Genomic DNA, 25,545 nt, shown 5'->3' on the forward strand with positions numbered 1-25,545 from the left:
GTTTTTTTTGGTATATTCAAAGGTGTTGCATCAATTAATACATCAGGCTTTTCTTATATACTATACTTTTCAGTACCACATTCACTGGTCTAGCTTCTTTAAATTGTATGTTTCCTTTTAACATTATTTTTATTACTGGAATAATTCTAATGATTAAGGTAATCATTATCTAATGAGCATAGTAATCTGAACTGCTAGAAGAAAAAATGTTATTATTTTTATTACTAGAAGATATGTTGTCTTATACAATTAATAGAAGTTATTAAAAGTGAAAAAAACTTTTTTGTGTTCTATTCAAAAAAGTCATTATAGGTTGCAGTCGTGAGCATTGATTATAATATTATAAAACATTAATTAATAACAGATAACTTGCAAGAATCAGACTAAGGGCTGCAACAGATATGTAACAGTTACAATCGCAATACCCATAAATAACAATATGTATACTAAATTATTTTCTACTCTTCAAACTGATCAAAAAATAAAATGAAGGGTATTTGTTATGAAGACCGGCAAAATTGATTTATCTCTCTTATCTTTACATGATAGTACGGATTGATAACATTTTTAATTAAACGTCATAGGCACGCGTTAATACTGCATAGTTCAGTTTGTGAACACGAGTATCGCTGGCCTTTGTGAGAATTAAGATGTCTAATTTCCCTCTGCCGTTCGTAATTTGTTTCACCAACGTTCTGTTTGTTGAGGTTAGGAATTGAGTGTTCGATATAGGTAGTTGTTTTTTAATTTATTAAGGTAGCGGTGATGTAGTCTTTCATCCTGTTCTTTCATTGGTAAAGAGTTAAGTCGTTTAATTCTATATAAAATGTTTGAGAATGATGTGTGTGGTATAAAATTATTTTAAACGATTTACCACATTATTCTCATTTAGCAGATCACTCATGTAGCTGATTGTTTTTCGTTCTTTTATTGAAAAATAAGTAATCTTTGCAGGCCCTTAAGATGACTTTTATCAGTGTAAGTAGTAAACTTAGAATTTCTGAAATGTATTTGGTTATTGTGGTATGTAGTCTGGTAGGGGTTTTAGAGGTTGTAGTGGGTTTTTAGAGTTGTAGATTTCGTTAATTAGACGTAGCAGTGAAATTTGGTACCCTTCAATTATACAGTCACCTTACAAATTTATCATTTTCTTACTGCGTATAGTTTCGTTATTTTTATTCTAACATCTATTATTATTCCTAAACAAGTATTACCATCGAAATTATGTGGCAAATAAACTTCTTGATATTATTGTAAATAAAACGTGACCATGTAGTAACAATTTAATGTATGGATGAACTACCATCAGTGGTTATCACAGAGGCTAAAAATCGAAAACGTGTTTAAATAATACCATAAAAACGTTTCAGGTGATTTTATAAAAAGTAAATTTGTTAACCAAACGTCTTAAGAGTTACATTATTGCCAAGGTGGATTAATTTAACTAAGTCATTTTTCTTTGAGTCTCTTGTTGTTTATGAACACAGACATTCATATTCAATCCATTGAAATGAATAAAGTCATATAATAAAATTAATAAATAGCAAGGGGTATGATTAAAAAAAACCTTTTAATTTCTCTCATTACCTGTTATTTTATTGTGTCCCAAACTGATTTAATTTTCTTTGATGTTTATTTATTTTTCTTGTCATATGTTACTTTTTCTTGTTCATTAATTATGTTAGAATTCATCCATCATTAATCACAATATGAATAATATCTTATTTAGTTGATTTTTCAAGTTTTTAATTGTGGTTAGTTGTCGGCAACGGTGAATAATTGTTACTCTTTAAACTGTTTGTTTAGTTTCCTTCCAGTTGAATTCATTTCTGCTAATTGATTAAATTATTTAATGGACTATAATAATTGTCAGAAATGAATAATAATGTGTATTTAGCAGTAGTATCATTACTCCAGAAATCATACTTTACTAGAGTTTGTGCATTCCTTATTATTAATGATTGCCATATTTTGTAAAATATTTGTTAAAAAAATAATTATGCTTATATCTAATAACATTTAAATTTTTTTAAATTATTTCATTATTTAATTCAATTAATTTAAATGACTATTAAATTAATTGATTTTTTTTCAGGGGATTTTAGAATTTTACCTTCTAAAGTGGTCTATCCAGTAGCATTGTTATTGGTGCCTGCCCTAAAAAGTTTAGGAAACCTTAACCTAGGATTGGTCACTATGCATTTTATGAATATTTACAAATTTTTGATCCTGTGAAAAATAATCATTTATGTTTTCTATATCTTTGTTATTTATTAAAATTCAAGTATAGGATTTGTCATGTCTTTGCCATGGAAGAAATCTTTACCTGAAAATTTTCATGTAAAATGTAGTTAAATTTCACAAATTTTCATAAACTAATGTTTAAAATGACATGTTTAATTATTCAAATAGGAATGGAGTATTTTACACATTTCTTTTTTGCTTTATTTGTTATAATTTCATTGTAAGCAGAGAGTACAGTAAACCATATGAGAGGTAATTTCTTTGCTTTCTCCTACTCCAGTAACCCACTTGATAGGTTGTTGGAACTATAGAGTTAAATTAGTGAAGGATATTCTTGATATTGTTTCATTGTTCAAAAGCGAGCATCTTAATGCAAATTCATTAATTTGTTTAATTTGCAGTATTGGATTCATATACGATATTTAATAGCAGAAAACATCAAAGACCATGGTGATATTGATTTATGATAGAGAATAAAATGATCAGATACACTAAACATACAATTAACCGACATCAAAGTTGCCTTTGGTGAAAATGTAAAAGATTATTTTATAATAGTAACTTTATCAGTGTTGCTGTTTTCATAATCCTCAATTACATCATTTTTAACCATGTGAAGACTGTACAGGATTGTTAGTTTAAGAGACAATTATTTTTTTTAATTGATCAGTGACTGTGTTTATAGTAGGCTAGTCACATGACAAAAACAACAATCATAACAGTGTTTGCATACTTGCAGTTCTATTACAGAGTAATTAGTATTATTGAACATATACCCATAGCCATAAAAATGCAAAATAACTTGTTAAAGAAGCTCTGAAAGTAAGGCATTCCCCAAACTTTGAAAAAATTAAGATGTTAAAAAATGAGCAATTTATCATGGTGACCACCTCTAGGTTAATTGTGTAACTGAGTAATATATTCAGTATTGGTTGTGTTTGTTCATTTAATATGTTGTTTTTGTTAAATGTAGGTAATAAAAAATAATTATTTCAGTTTGTTCAAGTGTGTTGAGATACTGCATTTATATGCTTGTTTAACATTTTTGTGATTAATATCTTTGTGCATGTGGGCGTCATTAATCTCTGTCATTTTATATTTGAGTAGAAATTTATAATTCCAAATGAATTTGCTGTTTCAGTAAAATTTGCCTATATTTTAAAATAATATTCTCTGTGAATTAAAGAAGTATGGAAATTTTATTATACATTTTAAAATAATAGCTCAAAATCTGCTAGTATGAATTTTTTATTAGCTAAAATTTTAAACATTATATTGTAAACAAAATGGTATGTTGTTTTTGCTAATCACAGTTCAAACAGCCAAGTTGTAATGGAATTTTTCATTTGCATTTGGACAATTGCACAAATTACAACTTTTTACCAATTTTTCTCCTTTATGATAATATTAGTAATTATCTCTGAAATAGTTGATATTGCTCAAATGGGTTTCCTGCAGGTTTTTGTTTAAAATTGAAGTGGAGCCTGGGTTGTATTGTGCAGAAACGTTAGATTGTGTCAACAGGTACTGCAGCCACTACACCATATATTCCTTATAATCAGTTATTCTATTCATATTACCTTCAGGGTATTCAGCTTTTTTATTGATTTCCATCAGGATTGAGTACTGTTATTGGCTAATAAACAGCTTGTGCATATCTTCCCATTTTTATTCAACATTTTATTTATGTGTATGAGCACATCATTTATTTGTAACAACCATTTTTGGGGAGATGAAAATCCACTTGCTATATTTGCATCAAGGCACATCAGTATTAGTTTTCTGTCAATGTATGAGGTCTCTTTGGAGGCATATTGATTGACCCTTTCTTTTTGCCTATCAAGACTGAATGTAGTGTGTTGAAAATATTCCTCTAGTTTGTACCAACAAATGTGATATAAGCATGATGGTGCTTCTGCATATTTTTCTGTTAAAGTCTCTCGGTTCCTGAATAATCAGTTTCTTGAATATTGGGTTGGGTATGTTGGTCCAGTTGCCTGGTCTCTCTTCTGTCCAGATTTAAATCCATTGGACTTTTTCTAATGGAGCTTTTGAAGAACATGCTATATGCCACACCTATAAACATTCTGGAGAATTAAAAATTAAGATAACAATTTGGTGTCAGATAATTAGAGTTATACCTGAAATGCATGGAATTGATCAGACAGACTGAATGTTTAATTGATTTAAACGGGGAGGGGTTATATTTAAGCAATTTCAGTTATTTGAGTGTTATGACCAAATTGCCTTAATGATTGGCATCTATTGACCATAGTTGCTAGGTTGGCTTATTAACTTAGTTTGCTTTTTATAAAAATGTGCCACAAATTTTCTTGTTTATTCATCATAAGATCTCTTCATTTCATACCTTATCAGTCCACCTATATATTTTTTTTACATCTTCTGGTAACACCTCATTTCAGAGCCTTTCTTTTGTTTCAGAGTTTGTTTTCTTTTTGTTCTTCCTAAAGTTCATGTTGTAATACTGTCCTGTGAAGTGCCACTTTCGTCACAAATGTCTGAGGATTCAAAGAGTAAAGTTGTCTTGTGGCGAGTGTCCTACATAATCATGCTCAGAGAATTTTTAGTTATAATTTTTAATGTATACATTATAATGATTATTAATATTAACACCTAATATTGCATTAACAACAAGATAAGATTAGACAAGTCTAAAGTTCATGCAATTCTATTCTCTGTACATACCTTTGCTGTTTACAAAAAAAAATACCCTACGCTTTATAAATGAATTTAATACTGTCATTTTCACTATTGTCTCCCAATAATTCACTAAAAAACTTTCTGCATTCACTTGCTTTCCACACTGGAATGCTTATGACATACTCTTCACTTGTTACCAAACGTGGACAATAACACCATTACACAATCGCGTTGAACACAGTCTCATAGAACTACTCACTGTGATATGTTGACTACACTGAACATGGCTTACTAACTCCTGACTTCTCAGTGATCCCTGTAGTATTTATTTATATTCCCTTGCCTACAGAACCAGTACCTGCCTCATTCCTTAAATGTTGAAGTGTAATAAATTTTTTTGTCTGTGACTTACATTTTCCCATAAATTCCTATTCTGGTTTGGTAATCCTTCTTGTCAAACAACAGCTGTTGGAGGTGTGCTATTATCAGTACTACAAAGAACAAATTGTTAAATGGATCTGTTATCCTGAGAAAAGGATCGCTTTTAGTTCTTTTCTCAGCTCCATTCATTATTATTTTCTTATACTTTCTTCTCAGTTGGAAGGAGTCCAATATACTGGTTCTGTCACAATACTTATTAGAGTTAAGTGTAATTAGTATAGAGATAAGAGAAAAGAAACAAAACTATTGCAAAGAAACTCTATACAAATTTAGTTAATCCAAAAGTAAATGGGTTGTTAATAAGCTAGTAGGAAATAAAATTCTGAACAAGACAATGGTGGGAGATTTGATCTTGGAAAATGGGAGTACTATTCAGTTATAATTTGAAATAGTGAAGCATTTTAGTACTTATTTTTACTTCCTTGTACGAAGTAAAGGAAGTATTGTGATTGTGAAAAATTTCAGTTTTCAGATTTCAATGAAAATATCAATTTTGACCATCCCTGAATCCATTTTGATTAGTTTCGGCATGACATCTGTATGTATGTATGTACATACGTATGTATCTTGCATAAAAAACGATTAGCCATAGGATGTTGAAATTTTGGTTTTAGGACTATTGTAACATCTAGTTATGCACCTTCCCTTTTGATTGCAATTGACTGAACCAAAAGTCTCCAAAAAGGCCCAGAATTAAAAAATAATTGGATTTTGAACTTTTTCTTAACCGCAGTAATAAGCCCTCATTGAGAGCTTTTCAACAATATGTCATAAGTGGTACTTATTTTCATTGGTTCAGAGTTACAGCCAAATAAAATTTTAATTAATGAAATATTTGGATCTTACAACGGAAGGCATATCGGTTCAAATCTTCTTTTTTTTTTTTTTTACTTTTTTTTTATTTTAATTTAATTGTATTGATTTATTAATAATTTTTAACCTCCTGTTATAAAAAAGTACCATAAATAATAATTCTAAAAATGATGATAAAAAAAATTCCTAAGATATTAACAAAATAAAACTTTATATACTTTTCATTTTTAAAAATGTGTATGTAATTTAAAAGTTGTACAAGGAAAGTCATGTAGTGTCCACATCAGACTTTTTTATAAATAGCACAAAATCTAAAGAAAAGGAGGTGAAAGATTGTATGACATTAATAAACTGTTTCTATATGATTTTAGGTTTTCCAGCTTCACCCTCTTTTGCCCAATCAATAAATGCAGACATAGTGATACAATATGATACAAATAGTTTTATTTTATAATAGTGTATTTTATCAAAAATGTTGTTTTTGGTAAATTTAAAATTATTTATGCAAAATCAAGAATTTATCTGATGTGATTTTCTGTCATTAAAAAGTGTAGTTTTACTCATAAAAAATAATATTTACATAATTATAATCTTAAATCTTGATACACAATTTTCACAAAAAAAAAAAATATACGCTGCAGTATAAATAAAGTTTTATGAATATGAACAACACAATAGTCACATTTTAAAATATCTGTCTTCAGAAATCTGTGTATATAAATATATATTTCTTATGACTCAATATCTGTTATGTTTACAACACATACTAATCACTTAATTACATTGAACAACTGACTGAATTAGACACTACATGCATGTGCATGCAAACTGAGCCACTTGGGTCTGCGCAAATCTTCATTTGTGTTACATCGGCACGCACAACTTCTGTAACTTGCTGAAAATACACTCTGATCAGTTTCTCCTAATGCGCCAAAAGAAATATAACTTCAAAAACTTTGGCATAGTTAACCATGAAGTAATGTTAAACAAATTATGCTTGGCTGGAATTGGAGGTGCAACTGTTATTTGTGTGAATAGACCTTAAGGCAGAAATCAGAGGTTAATGGTGAACTCACTAATTAATCATGTAGAATTATAATGGATTATCTCAGAGTTCAGTATTAGGATTTGTACTTTTCCTTGTGAATTTTAACGGATGTTGTGGAAAATTGAAGGCACTGTGATAACTCTTAGATTATTGTGCAGTTTCTTACAACACAGTTTTAGAAATTAAAATACGGAAGCTGATTTTCATAGAATAAGATGAATTTTATTTAAAAAATTGAATATCATTAATCTAAATTAGTTATAAGTTCATTAGTTAAAACTAATTATACTTAAGTCTAATGCCAGATTCTGGTGCTTTTTGGAAAGGCTTTTAAATAAAAAAAAACCACAGGTACTTATAAACAAATTTTATTTAAAAAAAATCATACTATCCATTTAAAATTTAAAAACTGTTAGCCCTTGTTAAATCTGTTTTATAATATGGTCTTTCATATTGGAGAGTATCATAGTGTTATTATGCTCTTGCCCGGGTAATTGTAGTAATCATAAAATTGATTCTAAATAAAGCTGTATACCATGATTCATTTCCATTTTTTCAAAGCATGAAAAATCTGAAAAAAGCATGTTCTCTGTATCTTTTCAAGGTATTGAGAACTTTTATATTAAAAGTGGACAGAATAAAAAAAATTTATATTATTGGAAATTTGGATCATTCTGGGATTTAAATACTACTCGGACCAAGGCTTTAATTATATAAATGGTTTTATAATTATCTTGCTCCAGAAACTTGTAATATTATAATATTCTACCAGTTATAACAAAAAACATGCAGAATGTTAAATTTCTCATTTCCATAACACATTCTTGGCTCCAATTGAAATGAAGAAAATACTTTTCATTAAAATAACACCTATTATAAGAAGTGATAAGTTATAATTAATTGTAATTTATAATTTCTTAATTAGTAATAAGTTATAAGTTAATTGAGAAAATTTGGATTTTCACACACACGAAGAGACTTCGTGAGTGTTTACGTAGAAGAGGAGGTCACCTGCAAGATGTCATCTTTAAAAAATAAACTAAAATGTATGTATCGTAAAATGGCAACATTTGTACAATTAAATGAAATAAAATTCATTTTCTAAAAAAAATTTTTCATTAACGTTATTTAATTTTTTTAATTTTCCGTTTCTTTGAATCACTCTGTATTTCCGTAAATATTAGTTTCATCAAAATTTATGTTATTTGCTAAAATATTAAGCCTTTTATTTTGAACTAATAATTATTTTAAAGCTAATTTTAAAACTTTATTACCAAGACGCTTACCAAATATTAATGTAGTTCCTCTATCTGTACTTGAAATATAAATTTTTATATAAAAATAACAAAATGGCAGACAGTGGGAGAATGAAGGAGAAATTTCCATTTTTCCTAAGGATATTTTTCATTTAATTTTACAAGTAGAATCTGAAAAAGTATGGCCAGCCCACCATTTTAGAAACTTTCTGTATGTATATGATTGATAAAATTTGTTAATTGGTGTGGCTATAGGTTATTTTATTAGTGTTGATTGATATAATACATACATATCATTTAAATAATGTAAGACATTGAAATTAATTGGTTTGTGTTTTTACAGGTTGGTAATTTAAAAATAACTGCAGCACATGACAGAAATAATATTCTACCAGTTATTTTTATTAATATTAATAAGTACATTGATTGTAATCCCCCAACACAGTCGTATATAATTTCATATAAATATATTCAAACCTTTTTTGTTGTTTTTGTTTATTGTTATTTTCATGAAGGTGTATTATGTTTTACCATTATGTAATGAATGTTAGTATGTGTGTAATATTCTAAGGCAGTATTTCTTGTAAATAATATAATGCTTACATTTTCTATCTAAGCATTGATCAAATCTTTGTTATATGATTTTATGTGACTTAAGTTTTTTTTTATAAGAACGTGTTTTGTTTGAAATAAAGATTATTATTAAATTTTGAAGTATTATTTAAAAAAAAAAAATTATTTATATAATAATAAATGAAATACAACCTTACCAACAATTCGTCTGCAGTTTCTTTTGTAGTACTTTCGGTCATTCGACCATTCTCAGTAAAAATTATTCTTCAATTTATATCATTAAAATGAAATTATGCAAAAAGTGAATTTATAATGGTTAAAATCTCAACAACTGGTCATAATAGTATAAAGTTAGTCATGTCTATTAGTCATTATAAATTTAATTTTGAATAATTTAATTTTAATGATATAAATTGAAGAATAACTTTTCCTAAGGATGTTCAAATGACCGAAAGTACTAGAAAAGAGACTGTGAGCAAATTGTTTGTAAGGTTGTATTTCATTTATTTATGTATATAAATAATATTATATTCCAGCTGTGCAATGTTTTAAAAAAAAACTTTATATTGTTTTAAAATTTTTAAAATTATATATTTCTTTATTAAAGAATTGTAAGGTTGATATGTTTTAGATGAAGCCAAAGATACAGATTTTTTGCCTTCATTTATTAAAAAAAAAAAATTAAATTCTCTTACTTTACTTTATAATTACTTTATACTTTATATTTTTACTTTATACTTTATAAGTTTTATTTTTTACTTATTTTTATCATTTTAGCTGCATTTTTCTATTCGTAAACTTACTCATTATCCTTTTTGTTTGATTTGTTTGTTACAGAATGTTAGGTGTTTGTCACTGTTGACCTTTGTAACCAAACCGATTAAAATTGATCAGTTTAGATTTATTGGACATGCTGCATCAAAACGTGAGGTACAAAATGTAATAACTGTCAACAATACAGAGTATAAAAGAGACGATTATACAAATGCAACTCCTAAAATTTTATCATATGTTGGAAGAAATTTACTTCATCAAAAATATCACCCTCTCAGTTTTTTAAAGAGAAGAATTACTTCTTATTTTCATGATAATTTTAAAGGGAGAAGGGGAAATCCAATTTTTTCTGTTTATGATAATCTAAATCCTGTTGTTTCAGTAGAAAAGAATTTTGATAGTTTATTAATTCCTATTGATCATGTTAGTAGACAGAAAAGTGATTGTTATTATATAAACAGAGAGTTTTTATTAAGAGCACATACAACAGCTCATCAGCACGAATTAATTAAAATGGGATTAGATCATTTTGTAGTTATGGGTGATGTTTACAGGAGAGACTCAATTGATGCTACACATTTTCCAGTTTTTCATCAAGCAGATGCTGTACGACTTTTTAATTCTGATGAGGTAATAGTAACAAAACATTTTCATAAAACTTACATAGACCTACTTAGTATCAATTTTGCTGTGCTGTTTGTTATAATGTTCATTTCTCGTTTTTATCCTATAATTTTTTTTGATTTTAATTATTTGATTATGTATCATTTTAATATAATTTTCTGATGACAGTTAATTGAAAGGAAAGGGAGCAAAGTAATAATTTTTAATGATGATAAGAAAGAAGAAACTGAAGAGAAGCAGGCTGAACATACGCTTGATGCTGTAAAACTTGTAGAAGATGATCTAAAAACTACTTTATTGTCACTTATCTATACTCTTTTTGGAAAAGGTTGGTTTTCTGTAGTTTCTTCCTTTTAAATAATAATAATTTAACTGAAGTATTATGCGCCAATCTTTTGTGAAAATGTTAAATTGTTTTCAAATATAGAGAATGGTTGACATATTTTCAATTCATCTACAGTTTTCTATACAGTCTTGTTATATCTTGTAATTGCTAATTGAAGAAAGTGGATAATTTCTATAATTTTTTGTTGTGTCTTACAAAGCATTTTAAGTATTTTTTAAAATTTTTAAATGTTTTAGGTGGTAGAAAATCCATAAAAAGCCAAAATTTCTGTAAGAAGTTCTGGTAAAAAAAATGTATTTACTATTACATCGAATGGTATTCTTTTTGCTGCCAGGCATATGCTGAAAAACATGCTTCAAGAATGTCTAGACTAAGTTAGCTTGATATTCCATGTCATTGTTAAAAGATAGAAAGCTCATTTTCAGTTTTCCTTTATAAGTATGGGACTGTATGTCCAGGAGAAAAGATTATTATTTTTATTCTTCCAACATGTATAGCCTTTCACTCATTGAGTTTATTAAAAAATGATGATGAGGGTGGTGCAACCACCATTTTCACTTAAAAATGCTCACTTTATCAAGGTTGCATTGATTCTTGTTCTGATTCAGATACTTAATTGTAGTCAAATTTCCATTAAAATTTGTTTGCTTATTGTATTATTTTTTTGATAATTCCTTAAGTATAGTTATTTAGATCTTTTAGTTTAGATATTTTTTGTTTTTTTATTATGTTATAATTAGCATTACAGATTATGGATAATATTTGATGCTAATATAGTAACTAGGTATAAACTGCTGGCTTGATAAAGTTACCTAATGGTAACAATATTATTTATTTGAAAAGTGGAAGGTAAGTATGGAATGAAAGTTTTTCAGAGAACTTGGACAAATGGTGGTAAAAGGTTTAATTTTTAAAAAAAGTAAGTAGTTTTTAAAAAGTAAGTAGTGTGAGAGTTGCTCATTAAATTAACAGCCAGATATGTCAGTGTTTCTGAAAGTAATCTGAATAAGGTAAGAAAGGAAATGTCTGTTAAATATGAAACTGACACTAAGTGGACTCTGTTAGAAGATACATAAACCTTATCATCAAATTACACCTCCTGTTGGTAAAAAACTTTGTACCTAATAAATTCAGTCATTGATCTTCAACATTTTAAACTGAAAACACTGTATTATTCTTTGTGATCTTGTTTTTTTTTTATCAAAAATGAACCAGCAAAGGGAGTATTTCTAGTGTGGAAAAACTTCATGTTGTAGTGCTGTGATTAACTCAGGAAATTAAAAAAACTTGAGAAAGAATAAGAAAAACGTAGAAAAATTTGTTAAAATGTAGGTGGATGTAGGGTATTTTATTTTATGAATGGAAGGGTACAACAGTAAAAAGTATAAAAAATGCATTCTTGAAGTAGTGTTGGTTGGTGAAAAAATCTTTCCAAAGGAGTCCAAGATTTTTACTTGTTCATCAGATAGTAAACAAATTTTTATAAATGTCGAATTTGTGTTATTAATGTTCTATTCTAAGGAAAACAAACTGATTACCATATTCAAATCCGTTGTTTCCCATATTTTCATTATATAGGATTGACATAATTTAATTTAGAAAGACCAGCAGACTAAAAGGTAGAAAGACTTTTTCTTACATTTATTTGTAAGAAGATATGCCTACAAACATGAACTTTTAATAACCAGAATATTTATTCATAAATATATGGTATGAAATTTAATTTTCAGTAATGCCATTGTTTTTGTGAAATGTTGTTTGTTGCTGTTGGGTATAATAATGAAGTTTGTGTGTACGCACGTGCACGTGTTAGCAAGAAGTGCCACAACACTTTAAAATACACAACTTTAACAAATTATGTTAACAACAAACAAATGATCACAATGCCATTTGTTATATTCATGCATATGTATGTAATAGCATTTCAACAATACATCTGAAAACATTGTAGTATTTAAAATCATTGGTCTTTTTTGAGAAATTTAAGTGTAAGAAAGCAGTAATGATTTTCTGCTATGTTTTGGCCTGTAACTAAAAACTATTATTTTGGCTCTGTGACTAATATAAATTAATTTTTTTTATTAACTATGCTGGAATGAAATTTTGTATGTTATTTTATAAGATTCAAATAAAAATTTGGTTTGTGATATATTTGTATTGTGATATTTGGTTCTGCCTAATATCAGTTAAATTTACTAAATCTTGTGATGTGTTTTACATCATTAAAGAAACAAATATTTTTTTGGATGTGGTTGTATGAATTTATGAATGAAGTATCTGGTCTGCTTTGGCTCTCACTACTATTACCATCATTTATAATAATGATGGTACTACTAATGAGGTATAAAATTAAACAGTACATGACCAATTTCTTTCTCCCTCAGTTGCATTGCTGTATTTACCATTCAGAAATATACACAATTAATTAATATGAATTGATTAATAGTTATTAATTAGCCAGGAGATTGTCCAAGGCTGTAGTAGTTGTATGAAATTGTATAGCCTTTTCATTTGTAACCCTTTTTTTTTCATCAGATACACCTCATCGGTGGGTGTCAGTGTACTTTCCATTCACACATCCTTCTTGGGAACTGGAAATAAAACATGAAGGTGAATGGATGGAAGTTCTTGGTTGTGGAATTATGCGTCAGGCAATAGTCAACAATGGTTTGTATGTTTTGGTTTTACTGAAAATCATTAATATTATTTTTTTATTTAACATTTGTAATCCTAATTATGTAGTCATCTATTAAGTTTTGACTCAAAGTAAAATTATTTTTGTATATTGGTGTGAAAAACATAACTTTTTTTCATTTACAAAAAATTTGGACTTATATTTCATGTTCTATGTTCTGACTTCTATGTATCTCCATTACAAAATAACTTTAATCAAATTAGAATTGTTTTGGGGAAATCATTTCTAAAGAGTAATTTGGCTCATGTTTGAGTTCTGTATGTTTAGAAGTTCAAAGAGTTTCTCTCTGTCTACAGGTAATTTCATCCCTTATCTGATGTTAAGAGTTGTTTTATAGTGAAAACACTGTTTCATATTCATAATAAAAGAATGGTTCATGTGCAGTTTATAGAATAATCAGGGGGAATTAAGTTTGTTTTTAATTTAATTGAGAAAGAATTTCATGTTGCATACAAATTTCATTATCCAAATTTCCTCTTGGCAAGAGAAATATAGTTTTTATTGCAGAATTGTGTGCTGTCTATTAAATTCTATTCTGTACTGTTAGCAGAAGTAAAATTTTTAATCAGCAGAAAACTTACAAGAATTCTGCATCCAACCACCTTATTATTCAAAACTAACTATTTGCTATAGTTTAGACATTTTTTATATTGGATAACGAAGCAGAATTTGGGTTGAAACTTTTTTCTGAATATTCAATGTCTGATTATTTGTGGAAAGTCTAAAAGTTATTTCTGTATTTAAAAATCATTCCAGTTTATCTTGTTATGAAAAATTTGTACTATTCTTTAACTTTTTTTGTAGATTATAATAAAATAATTTTTTATCTGTACTATAAGAAAACAAATTCCATCATCAGTAAAAAATGTCATTACTACAAAAATGAAAATATGCCAAGTTTATATGTTTTGATAAAATGAATTTCTTAAGTTGTTTAGTCTGTATGATAAAGTATGTTTAATATCATTTATTTTAAATGTTTCTGGATTTACTTTGTATCAAATTGTCTTGGTTATTGAATTTTTGTATTAAATAACTAGGAGCTGTTAGTTGGTAGCCTGTTTTGATTTTATTGTCTTTAGTCCTATAGCATGTGCAGTAATTCAAAGTAAAGCATCCATGAGCACACTTTGGTTTGAAAAAAAATGTGCTAGCAGTGCTGTAGACTTCAGGGTCATTTTGCTGTAACCAGTATATTGTAGTTATATATGGTTTGAATATTTTAAACCTGTAATCAAAATATCCTACATCAGGAAATTTCCTTTTTAAAGTTTTTTTATGTTGAAGGTATTATTGCATATTCGTTGCTAACTTCTGTACTATATAGGATAACCTATATTTCTCAGATTATATATTGCTTAATTCCCTTAGTCTTTTTCAAGTGACATTATGATTTGATTTTTATTGTGTTAGTATGGTTGAATGTTGTAAAACTTGATGAATTTTGTTGTATTGTGTTTATTTGTGTCTGTTGACATAAAACTTTCAATATAATGAATATTTTTAAGTGCTTGCATTTTTTAATACTTGGAATTTTTATGACTAGGTACTATGAAAAATTAATATGTAAAAAGTTTTTAATTGTATTTTACAGCATTAATATCCACAGATTGTTTTGAATTCTTGTTTAGCTGGTGCTGGCGACAAAATTGGCTGGGCATTTGGATTAGGTCTAGAACGATTAGCAATGCATGTCTATAAAATACCAGATATAAGACTTTTTTGGAGTGAAGACTCTGGGTTTACATCTCAGTTTGAAATAGAAGATCCAAATACACAAATTAAGTTTAAGGTAGGCTGTTTAAATTCTATTTTATTTACTTGTATTACGTTTCTGAAATAATTGTATTATTGATGGAATACCCAGATAAAAGTTTTGTTATTAAACAAAACTGGTATGTAATTTAATTAAGAAAAAGTTAATATTATCTTGGTTTCAGTTGTAAACACAGTCTCTGCCTCTGTTGATGCATTATTTATGTTCTGACACAGAGTAATAAAAATACCCTATTTGTCTTTAATTCTTACTGTACTAGTCCAACTGTTAGTAAAAGATTTCAACCCTTGGAATTGTGACTGAAAGTCACTATGAGAGTTCAAAATTTAATGAAATTACATTTCTCTATTCTTATTGCTCATGTGTAACTAAAATGTTTTAGTTTGTACTACAGTGTACTTTTGTCAGTAATACAGCTTATTCCATCAAAAACCTAGAAAATTTTACTATATGACCATAACTTGAAAGCATGAGCTGATAATCATTCCTGTCATGAATATCACAGTGGCAGTATTAAATGTGTTAACCCAACAAGCATACAAGGTCTTTAAATAAAGTAAAGAGACTGGTTCAGAAAAATTTTTTATTTACAATCCAGTTATACATGGACTCTTATTACCTTCAAAATAATTCCCTTGGGAAGCCATACAATGCTTCAAACAGTTTTCCCACCCTTCATAGTGTTAGAACTTAGAAACTGGAATATTCTTCAGATGGTCGGATAATTTTTTTTTTAATGTTTTCTACTATTCCAAAATGGTGTCCTTTGAGGTGGTTTTTTAAGTCAGGAACAGGAAAAAATTGCAGGGACTCCAGTCAGATAAATAAGGTGGTTGGGGAACTACAGTCTTTGCCAGAAACTCATTAATTGAGAGTGCAATGTGACAAGGTGGATTGTCATGATGCAGCATCCTGTTGTCTTTGATGGCTGGTATTACGCGGGCAACTCTTTTCGCAGTCCTTCAAGAATTTCTCAGTAAAGATATTGATTTACAGTGTGTCCTGTAGGCAAAAACTTCTTATGGAAAATGCCATTAGTATTGAAGAAACAAATAAGCGTGGTTTTGATTTGTTCATTTTTGCTTTTTTTGATTGGTGAGTTTGTAGTGTGCCACTCCTTGCTCTGGTGTTTTGTTTCTGGGTAGTACTCAAATATCCAAGATTCATCATCAGTAATAACATTTTTTTAGTATATCAGGTTCACTTTCAATTCACCCTAGAAGACACACATCCACCCTGTTGTTTTTCTGTTCAACAGTGAGGTTTTTGTGACCAATTTTGCACAAACATTTTTCATGTCCAATTCGTTTGTCAAAATTTGATGGACTGTGGTATGGTTCAAATTCAGTTGTTCTGCAATCATTCTGACAGTTAATTGCCAATTATACTGTATGAAGTCTCTCATTCGCTCAATGCTGTCATCACATTTTGATGTTAACAGTCTTCTAGAATGTGGATTGTCTGCAACTGTTCCCGGCCATCTGAAAATACTTTAAACCACGTAAAAACTTGGGCTAATGACAGAGCATCATCTCCATACACCCTTTACAATTTTGAAAATGTTTCAGTAGCATTCTCACCAAGTTTATCACAAAACTTGATTGTACAACATTGCTCATAATTAGTGTGACTCATTTTTGTAACTCACAACAAAAACTTGTTTCACGAAAAGTTTGTTCATGAAAAGTGTTGCCACTTTGGCTGCTAAAAAAAAACTAGTCTCATTACTTTATTTACAGACCTCGTAAGTACAGGAACATATGGAGACTTAAATTTTAGTGTTTACACTGACTTCTTTTATGTTAAGTAATTGTCTGGATAGTACAAAATACAACTCACCTCTGCAGATACTGTAGAACCTATTTCCTCCTCCATTGTAGTGTTACAACTAATAGCAAAACCCAAATATCTGAATGACTCGATCTGCTGCAGCTGACATCTATTTAGTTTAATATTTATGCCTCTTCTATTTTTAGAGATCAGCAAGACTGGTTTTTCAAAACTTATTTTCATATTTCTTTTCTCTAATTTCTGACTCCAAATCGTTAGGTTAAATGTCAAGTTTTCCTCAAATCATGCAATCCACACCAGTTCGTCCATATATGCTAACCCTGAAATATACACTGGTTCCATTCTCCATTGTCCCGCACAGAATCTCTTTTCTCTGCTCATGCAGTCAATAAGGATTCTATCCAGCATAGTATTAAATAGTTAAAGTGATAATATATTATTACCTTGTCTGACACTAGAGGATATGAAAAAATTATAGTGATTCTACATTTCCCACTTTAACATAATTATAACACTTTGAATAAAAACCTTTTATTTCCTCGATCAGATGTTTGGGAACCTTCTGTTTCTCCAATTCAATCTACAACACTTTCCATGGCACTCATCAAGCACCTTTACCAAATCTATAAAACATAAAACAACCTCCTTATTAAACTCCAAATTTTTTTTTATATTTGTCAGATCATGAAATCACATCCTGAGTACTTCTTCTGGTTGCGAAACCATACTGTGTTCTTCAAGTTTATCTTCAATTAATGCCTTTAGTCTTGTATGAAATATTCTTGAATGAACTTTTCCTCATATGCTTAACGAAAATATTCTCCTATGGTTCTTGCGATCCCCTTGTAAATAAAAAATCCCAATTGTCCCCTTCATAAAAATACATGTTATTATAGAGATTTTTCAGTCCTCAGGATTCTTCTTGAATCTCTATGCTCAAAATTCTCAACAACTTCTCTCTCTCAGACCCATCTATTTGATAATGTCTGGAAAAATTCCATCATGTCCTGACAACTCTTGAGCTTTCTCAGCACTATCGTCAGCTCATTCTCTCTAATATTATCCTCCGTAAAAACAAAATCTCTTTCTTTGGTTCCCCTGCCATCTCCCCATCAACATCTTCTTCATTCCCCAGCAGCTTCCCAAAATAATCGCTCCTTCTACCTATGATCTCCCTCTCACGGGTCAGTGTCTACCTTCCTAAAGTTTAAGGAACACTTTCTCATTTCTCACATTCTTCAAGATTTTATAAAATAGTTTCTGATTTTCTGGATAGTTTTCCTCCGTGCATTTCCAAAACTATCCTAGGTCACCTGCTTTGCAACCATTACTGCTACTCATGCTCTGGCTCTCTGTTATTTATATAACCTTCCCAGTCTTCTTGATCTTTGGTAACCAAAAATCTCTGCTGCAGCTGCTTCTTCTCTTTGAATTCCCTTTTCACCTTATTTGTTTACAGACAGTTCTTTTCTGAAAGCACCTGACTTATGAATTTTCACAAGTTTCTTCAGTTGAAGCAATAAGTGTGTTCGTAAATCCTCTCCAGTATACCTCCAACTCTCAGTGCTCATCAGCTGTGGAGCCTCCATTACATTATTAGTGACTACTATTCATATGCTGATCGAAATTCTCCTGTTTCAATTTATAAGCCTTTATTTTGTATTTAACATCCCTTGGCTCCAGTTTTCTTCTGTCTTTCCTACCACCCATCCAACCAGTTCCACTTCCCACAACTGCAACAGCCATTATCGTCACCGGCAGATGATGGCCATTATTTGAGGGCTCTCTCATTACCCTAGCATCTTTGACTCTCTGAAACAAATTTCTGGAGATGATGAAGTCTGGGCATTAATCATTGATGCCCAGAGAAGTCATCATTCTTATATAATGATGTATATCTTATAAAAAAAGAAATTAGGAGGAATTTGGTATCTGCAATTACAAAGTTGTTGCTCACACACAAATTTAGCAACCTCTCTCTATTATTATTTTAAATTTCTTCCCCATTTTTACTCAAAACTTGCATTCCTGAGGTTGGATTACTCCCCACCCAGCATTAAGATCTCCTATCAGAATTACCTCTTCAAAGCCTCATCAACAGCAACTTGCATATGCTCATAAAATTTTCAAGGCATACAGTACTACAACAGTCACAAATTACCCTCTTCTATTATATCCACCCTCATAATCTCATTATTCAGTAAGTTCCAACTCTTAATATTCTCTCATCCCCCATGCACGACCAGCCTCACTCCACTCTTAGCTCTGTCTAATGTAGTCACTCCACTGTACATCAACAGATAATTGTCCTGTAAATCAATACAGCCTTGTTCGTTTTTCTTAGTCATAGTTATAATTGTCAGTCTTAATTCCCTTATTAACTCAATCTGTTTTCCCCTAACTCCTGGCATTCCACACTTCATAAGTCTTAGTTTCTGAATGTCTCCAGTTATTAGTCCTTTTATTCCAGTCCAGCTCTTTTATTCTTCCAGCTATAGTATGCTATGTTCAGATTTTTGGGTAACTAGCCCAAGGCATCCTACTCCTGGTGATGATGCTGTCGTCTATCACATGTAAAGAACTGCTTTAGCAGACTAGCAAAAATGCTTTAGCTTACCTATTTCCTGAGGTGGTCTGATGTTCTTTACCCACTCAGGTGTTGCAGCGCAAAGACTGTGGACTGATAGCTCTCCCCGATACAAATCTGTTCATAGACACAGTATCCTGCTGGGTTGGGTTACCCAACCTTTCATTGAGTTGCTCGGCTAAGTAGGGGCATCTCTTGCAGGTTAAGTATTGGAATTTGAATTAAGAGAGGCTATGAGAATTCTTTTGCAATATTATTATGTGTTATGCATTATCACTCCCCTTTCCAGAGCTGAAGCTCCACCTTAGTAAACTCCCAGGCCCTGGTAGATTGAAATATTTTAATTATTTTCTTTTTTTCCAGCCTGTCAGTGTTTACCCTCAATTAATAAATGACATCAGTTTCTGGATTACAAATAATTATTGCAGTAATGATTTCTATGATCTTGCTAGAGATATTGGAGGAAGTGTTATTGAACAGGTATGTAATTATAATTTTTCATTAAAAAGGCCCAAAAATAATTAAGTGTTTCAGGCTTAGATTCCTAGAATAACTATTCTGCTGTTTAATGTATAGTCTGTTCTGTAATATTTTTGGAATTGTTTTAATTTTTTACCCATGTGAATGAATGGTATAACATCATTGTTGATCATTTGTTATGACAACTGTTTATGGTACAGTAGTTCCCCTGTTATTTGTTCCCTATTTAACCGAACCTACAGGTTTACTGCTGAATCCCCTACAATTACCATCTCTTAAGGTTAAACGACCCTGTAATTTTAAAAAAAATAATTAATTTTTCATTTTATTTTTTTATAATTTAATTTACATGATTTAATATAACTAGGTTCTATACAGTACAGTACTGTCTGTATTAGTTATGTGCAGTAATAATTAGGCCTGCGTGCAAAGGAAAGACTTTTATGAAAAATAAAATACAGTACACAGATAGACTTTATACACTACTGTAGACACCATTCTGACTCGTACATTTTCTCAGCTAGCCTAAACATAATCACTTGTTTTTGAAAGCAATCCTCGCTAACCCTCATTTCCAAAGATATGAGAACCATCCAAGTAATACAGCACCAATGGGTGTCCATACTCTGCATTTAAAGTACCTTTTAAATTTTGACATACTCTATTTTTCTATCCTTTCTCTTTCGTATCATCTATGGAGACTCGACCCCATAAATTTGAATTATGACTTCACCATATATAATAAAAAATTAACAACTCCTCTCATCTTTCAGCAAACATTTTACCATTTTCTATCCAACCCAGATGCAGTAGTATACACAGGTGGGTCAAAGCAGAATGATATCATTGGATGCGCTTTTATTTTAAATGACATTACTTATCTGTTTGGATTACCTGTCATTACAAGTGTCTACAATGCTGAACTGTACGCCATCAATATGGCTTTTAATATTTAAGTCAAAACATTGTCACATCCTTATCTGTAGTGATTCATGTAGTGCACTCTCAAGATTTAGAAGATCTGTTTTCTAAATATCCTATTGTCACCGAAATTCATAATACATTCGCTAAGTTGAATTGTCACAACATGCAAGTGAATTTCTGCTGGATCCCTAACCATATGGGAATCCTGGTAATGAACATGCAGATTCTGTTGCTAAAGATCCATGTAGCCAACTACCTTTCACTACTTGAGTTACTACTACCGGTTATATTAAATCCATTAAACATACTCTTCGAAAAAGGTGCCAAGGTGACTGGACTGCTGCAGTGGATAAAGTCTGAAACATTAAAGATACATTGTTCCCATGGGACTCTTCATGGAGAAAAATTCACAGAGAGGAAGTGATTCTGTGTCGATTGCGATTGGGGCATATCAGAGCTTCTCCCGGATACCTGATATTAGCAAAAAATGCACCATATGATGTGACTGCCGCTTGACTGTAATCCTTGTGGACTGCATATGTTACACAGCCTTACTTTGCAAATTCAAATTACTGAGAGACATTTGTCGCATTCTAGGAAATAAGAAAGTATTAGACCAGGTGTTGTTACTTATAAGAAGAATCAATGTACTTTATAAGATTTAATGACAACCAACCATCAATTTTGATTATACTTTATTATTCATGTTACATATATTATCGTAATAGTTAGGTTTTTCTATTATTTTACTTTTAATGCTATTATTATCTTACTTCTCATCATAGTTTTAACCTTATTTTATTAATATTTTAATAACCGAGAAGGGGCTTTTTGTTATTTTTTTGACCCGGATGATGGTAACATGAAAGTGTTTTTCACTCTAAAAAACAATCTCACATTGATACATTAATTAAGTCGTTTTATTTAAAGACTTTTTCAATATGATGTTGTAACTGCTTTATAATCTTGAAGTGAAGACTCATAAATCATCACATCATTTGCGTTTTGAATGGTATGATATAATGTGGCATCTATAGAATGAAAAATTATTTTATACAGTATGTCCATATTATAGCGTCGCGAAAAACTACCTTTTAAATAATGGAAATACAGTGTACAGAGTATCTTGTTAAATTTTAGTTTAAATTCAGTACAGTAAGTTGTAAGATTCCTTTTTATTTTTGTCTGTTCAGTGTAGTATAATGAGTTTCTTATGTACTGTTAGCTGCAAAGTTTTTAGTTTTAGATAACCTTTTAGTTTATTTTTTACCAGTACTTGCAGTTGCAAAAGAAAACATGTGGTGGTTTCGATTGAAACTAAACCAAAAGCATTAGAACAATTACATAAAACACACATTAAAATCAGCAGCATTAGATTAGGTGTTTGTTAAACACCTGGTTAAAACTAGAAAAAAACCGTTGACAGATTGAGCATATTGTATGCAGCAAGGCAGCCAGGTGGCTCTTCAGTCGAGGTGTACCTTAAAAAAAACCTAAAAAAAATTTACTAGATGAGGTACTGTGGAAGCAGCTCCTTGAAAAAAGAGAATGAGGAACACCTATCAGCAGACTGCTATTAAAAAAAAGCCATTATTCTGAATGGAAAAATAGCTTCAGCAAATAGTTCTGGAAGCAGCACTACTAGCAACTCCTTTACAGCAAGTGAAGGATGGTTACATTGTTGGAAAAAGTGTCATGGAGTCCATACCTTAATTATATCTGGTGAAAAATTATCTGGAGACCACGCTGCAGTTGAAAAATTTATAAAGATAAATTAGTTTAGAATGATTGTATGATGTTGAGACACGTGCTGGAAACATGTTTACCAGAAATTTGTGGTACATGTAGCAGTAGCGGTGCAAATGAATTGCAAAATTTAGATAGAAAGGTGATGGGCTGAAAGTACCTGTTTCAAAAGGCAGTATGCTTGAGGAGAAATATATTTTGCACACAAGTATGACATTTATTTAGATAAGCTTTCTCTCAGAACGTTAAAGTAACAAACAAAATAATCTAAATAAATTCTAATTTTTGCCAGGGCTTTGCATATTGATTTTTATCAATATTTATCAATATTTTATCTCTTACAAAGTGTTAAAAATATGTACATTGAATGATGTACATTTTTAAATCATGGTTGGGTTATGTTATACATTTTTTAAAGTGGGCTACCTGCATAAGCATAATTAGGTACAATATTTATGAAATTACACATTCAGTATCTTTGTCTTTGTCTTTATATATATATATTATAGTGTTGATAAAACATAATTCAGTAGACTTTTTATACACATTAGCTTAAATACGTAAAAAAATAATGGTGAAGGAGGCAAAAAATAAATTTTGTTTGGGGATCTGCTCAAAAAAATTATGGTGCTTTGTATTATTTTGACGTTTGACCACAATATTTATAAGATATTCTAGTTGTATCCATAATGTTTTATAATACAGTGATAAATTAGCTGATAAACAATGTTTTGTGTAGGTGTAAATTACAGTCAAGTTAATAGATTACTTAATAAGTTTTATTGTTGGTGTCATCATTTAATCTGTAATTATTAACAATGCTGTTGTTTTATATGTTTTAAAAATGTTGTATTTATCATTACAGATAAAGTTAATTGATGAATTTCATCATCCAAAAACAGGAAATATTAGTCATTGTTATCGTGTAACGTACAGACATATGGAAAGAACTTTAACTCATGAAGAAGTAAATGTTATTCAGTTTAAAATTAGAGATGCTGTTGAAAATGTTCTAAAATGTCAGTTGAGGTAGTTTGTTTCTTATATCTTAATTAGACGAGTTAATTTATTTGTTTATAGTTGTTATTCTAATAAAATAAAACTTCCCAACCAATTTTCTTGTTAATATGTTAGTGTGAAAATTTTATTTCTTTGGTGACCTATTTTTTTATTACTTTGAAAGTAAAAAAAAATATTTATTTAACCTTTAATTAATTGCAGGTAACTTGTATTAAAAAAAAAACTGGTTTCAGTTTTTGAATTTATTGTTTTTTAATCAGTCAACCGAAAACATAAGTATGTGTTGAAATTAGTAATTAAAATGGTCACACACGCCATGATTTTTTAAAATTATATGGACTATTTAAAAACAAGATTCAGTGTGTTTAATATTAATTGTTTGTTGTAATTGTAACTGTTATGTTGATCCCTTTCATAATTTTAAAAATTTGTTGTCTTGTTTTGGTTCTGCATTTTTAAACATAGACCTGTATAAACATAAGTAGGCATAATATTTATGAAATTACTCATTCATTATCTTTATCTGCACTATAAAATTTAATGTATAAGATAAAGTTATAAAGAAAATATGACCAAAAGTAAAGGTTAACATTTTTAGCCAAAATAACGCTAAGACTAAAATGATTAAATTAATTTTTATTTACCTGTATGTTGTTAGAATTGAAATTCTCAGTTTGTGAATATGTATATGGAACATCTACAAAATTCCTCCTCCTTAACCTTCATTCCTTTTCTTTAGTTAGATTCAGTGATATGTCAGCTACTGTCCAAGCTTCATCTGTGACATCACACCTGGCATCTTCTAGTAGTTGACAATCGGGTAAAATCTAACCGTCTTTTAAAATTTAAATCTAAATCTATCCTGGATGATGAGCTTTAAAAATTGCTTTTTTATTGTGAAGTGCAGGAAAATAATGAGTGACTGCATTTTTACAGATGATTGATAGGCTATGTCTTTTGCAGAGTATTGTTGTATTTGATTTTGTACAATACTATATCCTAAAATCATACTGATAGCTATTATTTGATATCTTTTTGTTAATTTATTTTTTTTTTTATAATAAATCTGTTTAATTTTTCTGTATATTATATATAAAGGTTTTCTGAAGAGCCTGTTTATGGTAACAGACATTTGATAAATCATTTATTCATTACTTTATTTTCATATTTTTTTAATCTATAATTGATTGTGAGTTTGATCATTGCCATATATGAAAAATTCATATGTCACATATCGATGCCTATCACTGGATTTTTCTTTCAATTTGTATTACGTGAAGAAGATAAATACCGTGATTGTAAAGGAAAATTCTTGTTACATATTTCCGTGAAGAAGGCTATCTCTTTATGATAAAAGGTTATTTGATGAGTAAATCCTATAGGTTAGGTTATTTATAGATTGCTGAGAACAGTGAGTGACTGTGTATGGTAACAGAAGAAAAACCAGCATTTTGTAGGAAACTCATGTCTGGGTGTCTATGGATGGGCTCAGCAATACTATTACATGAATATGCCCCTCAATTTGGATGTTATCCTTCACAAATATCAATTCTGAATGGAATGAACCAATTGGAATAATTCATTTTACTAACTTTCTTTAATTTATTTTTAATAGTGACAGTTAATTTTTTTCTATGAGTTTCCAGGTAACAGTACTTGAACATTTTTCACATGAACTGCCATATCTTATGTAAGAAAAGATCTAGCACTGATAAATAACTTGCTAATTTTTAAGACAAACAGAA

General features: G+C 29.7%; 1 protein-coding gene across 2 annotated transcripts; it reads left to right on the forward strand.

Annotated features, from left to right (window-relative positions):
• The first annotated feature begins 624 nt into the window (after positions 1-624).
• Positions 625-23,906, forward strand: PheRS-m (Phenylalanyl-tRNA synthetase, mitochondrial). Of its 2 annotated transcripts, none has more exons than XM_075356271.1 (7): positions 625-707; positions 9,874-10,440; positions 10,603-10,762; positions 13,316-13,447; positions 15,107-15,267; positions 19,994-20,110; positions 23,646-23,906. In XM_075356271.1, exons 1-7 carry the CDS (start codon positions 651-653, stop codon positions 23,811-23,813), a joined length of 1,362 nt encoding a protein of 453 aa, XP_075212386.1. In that variant the 5' UTR covers positions 625-650; the 3' UTR covers positions 23,814-23,906. The 2 variants fall into 2 exon arrangements, with proteins under 2 accessions (XP_075212386.1, XP_075212387.1); XM_075356272.1 differs by having other exon boundaries at positions 670-978.
• The last annotated feature ends 1,639 nt before the right edge of the window (positions 23,907-25,545 follow it).

The sequence above is a fragment of the Lycorma delicatula genome, chromosome 2 (assembly GCF_047948215.1).
Source record: "Lycorma delicatula isolate Av1 chromosome 2, ASM4794821v1, whole genome shotgun sequence".
Lineage (NCBI taxonomy): Eukaryota > Metazoa > Arthropoda > Insecta > Hemiptera > Fulgoridae > Lycorma > Lycorma delicatula.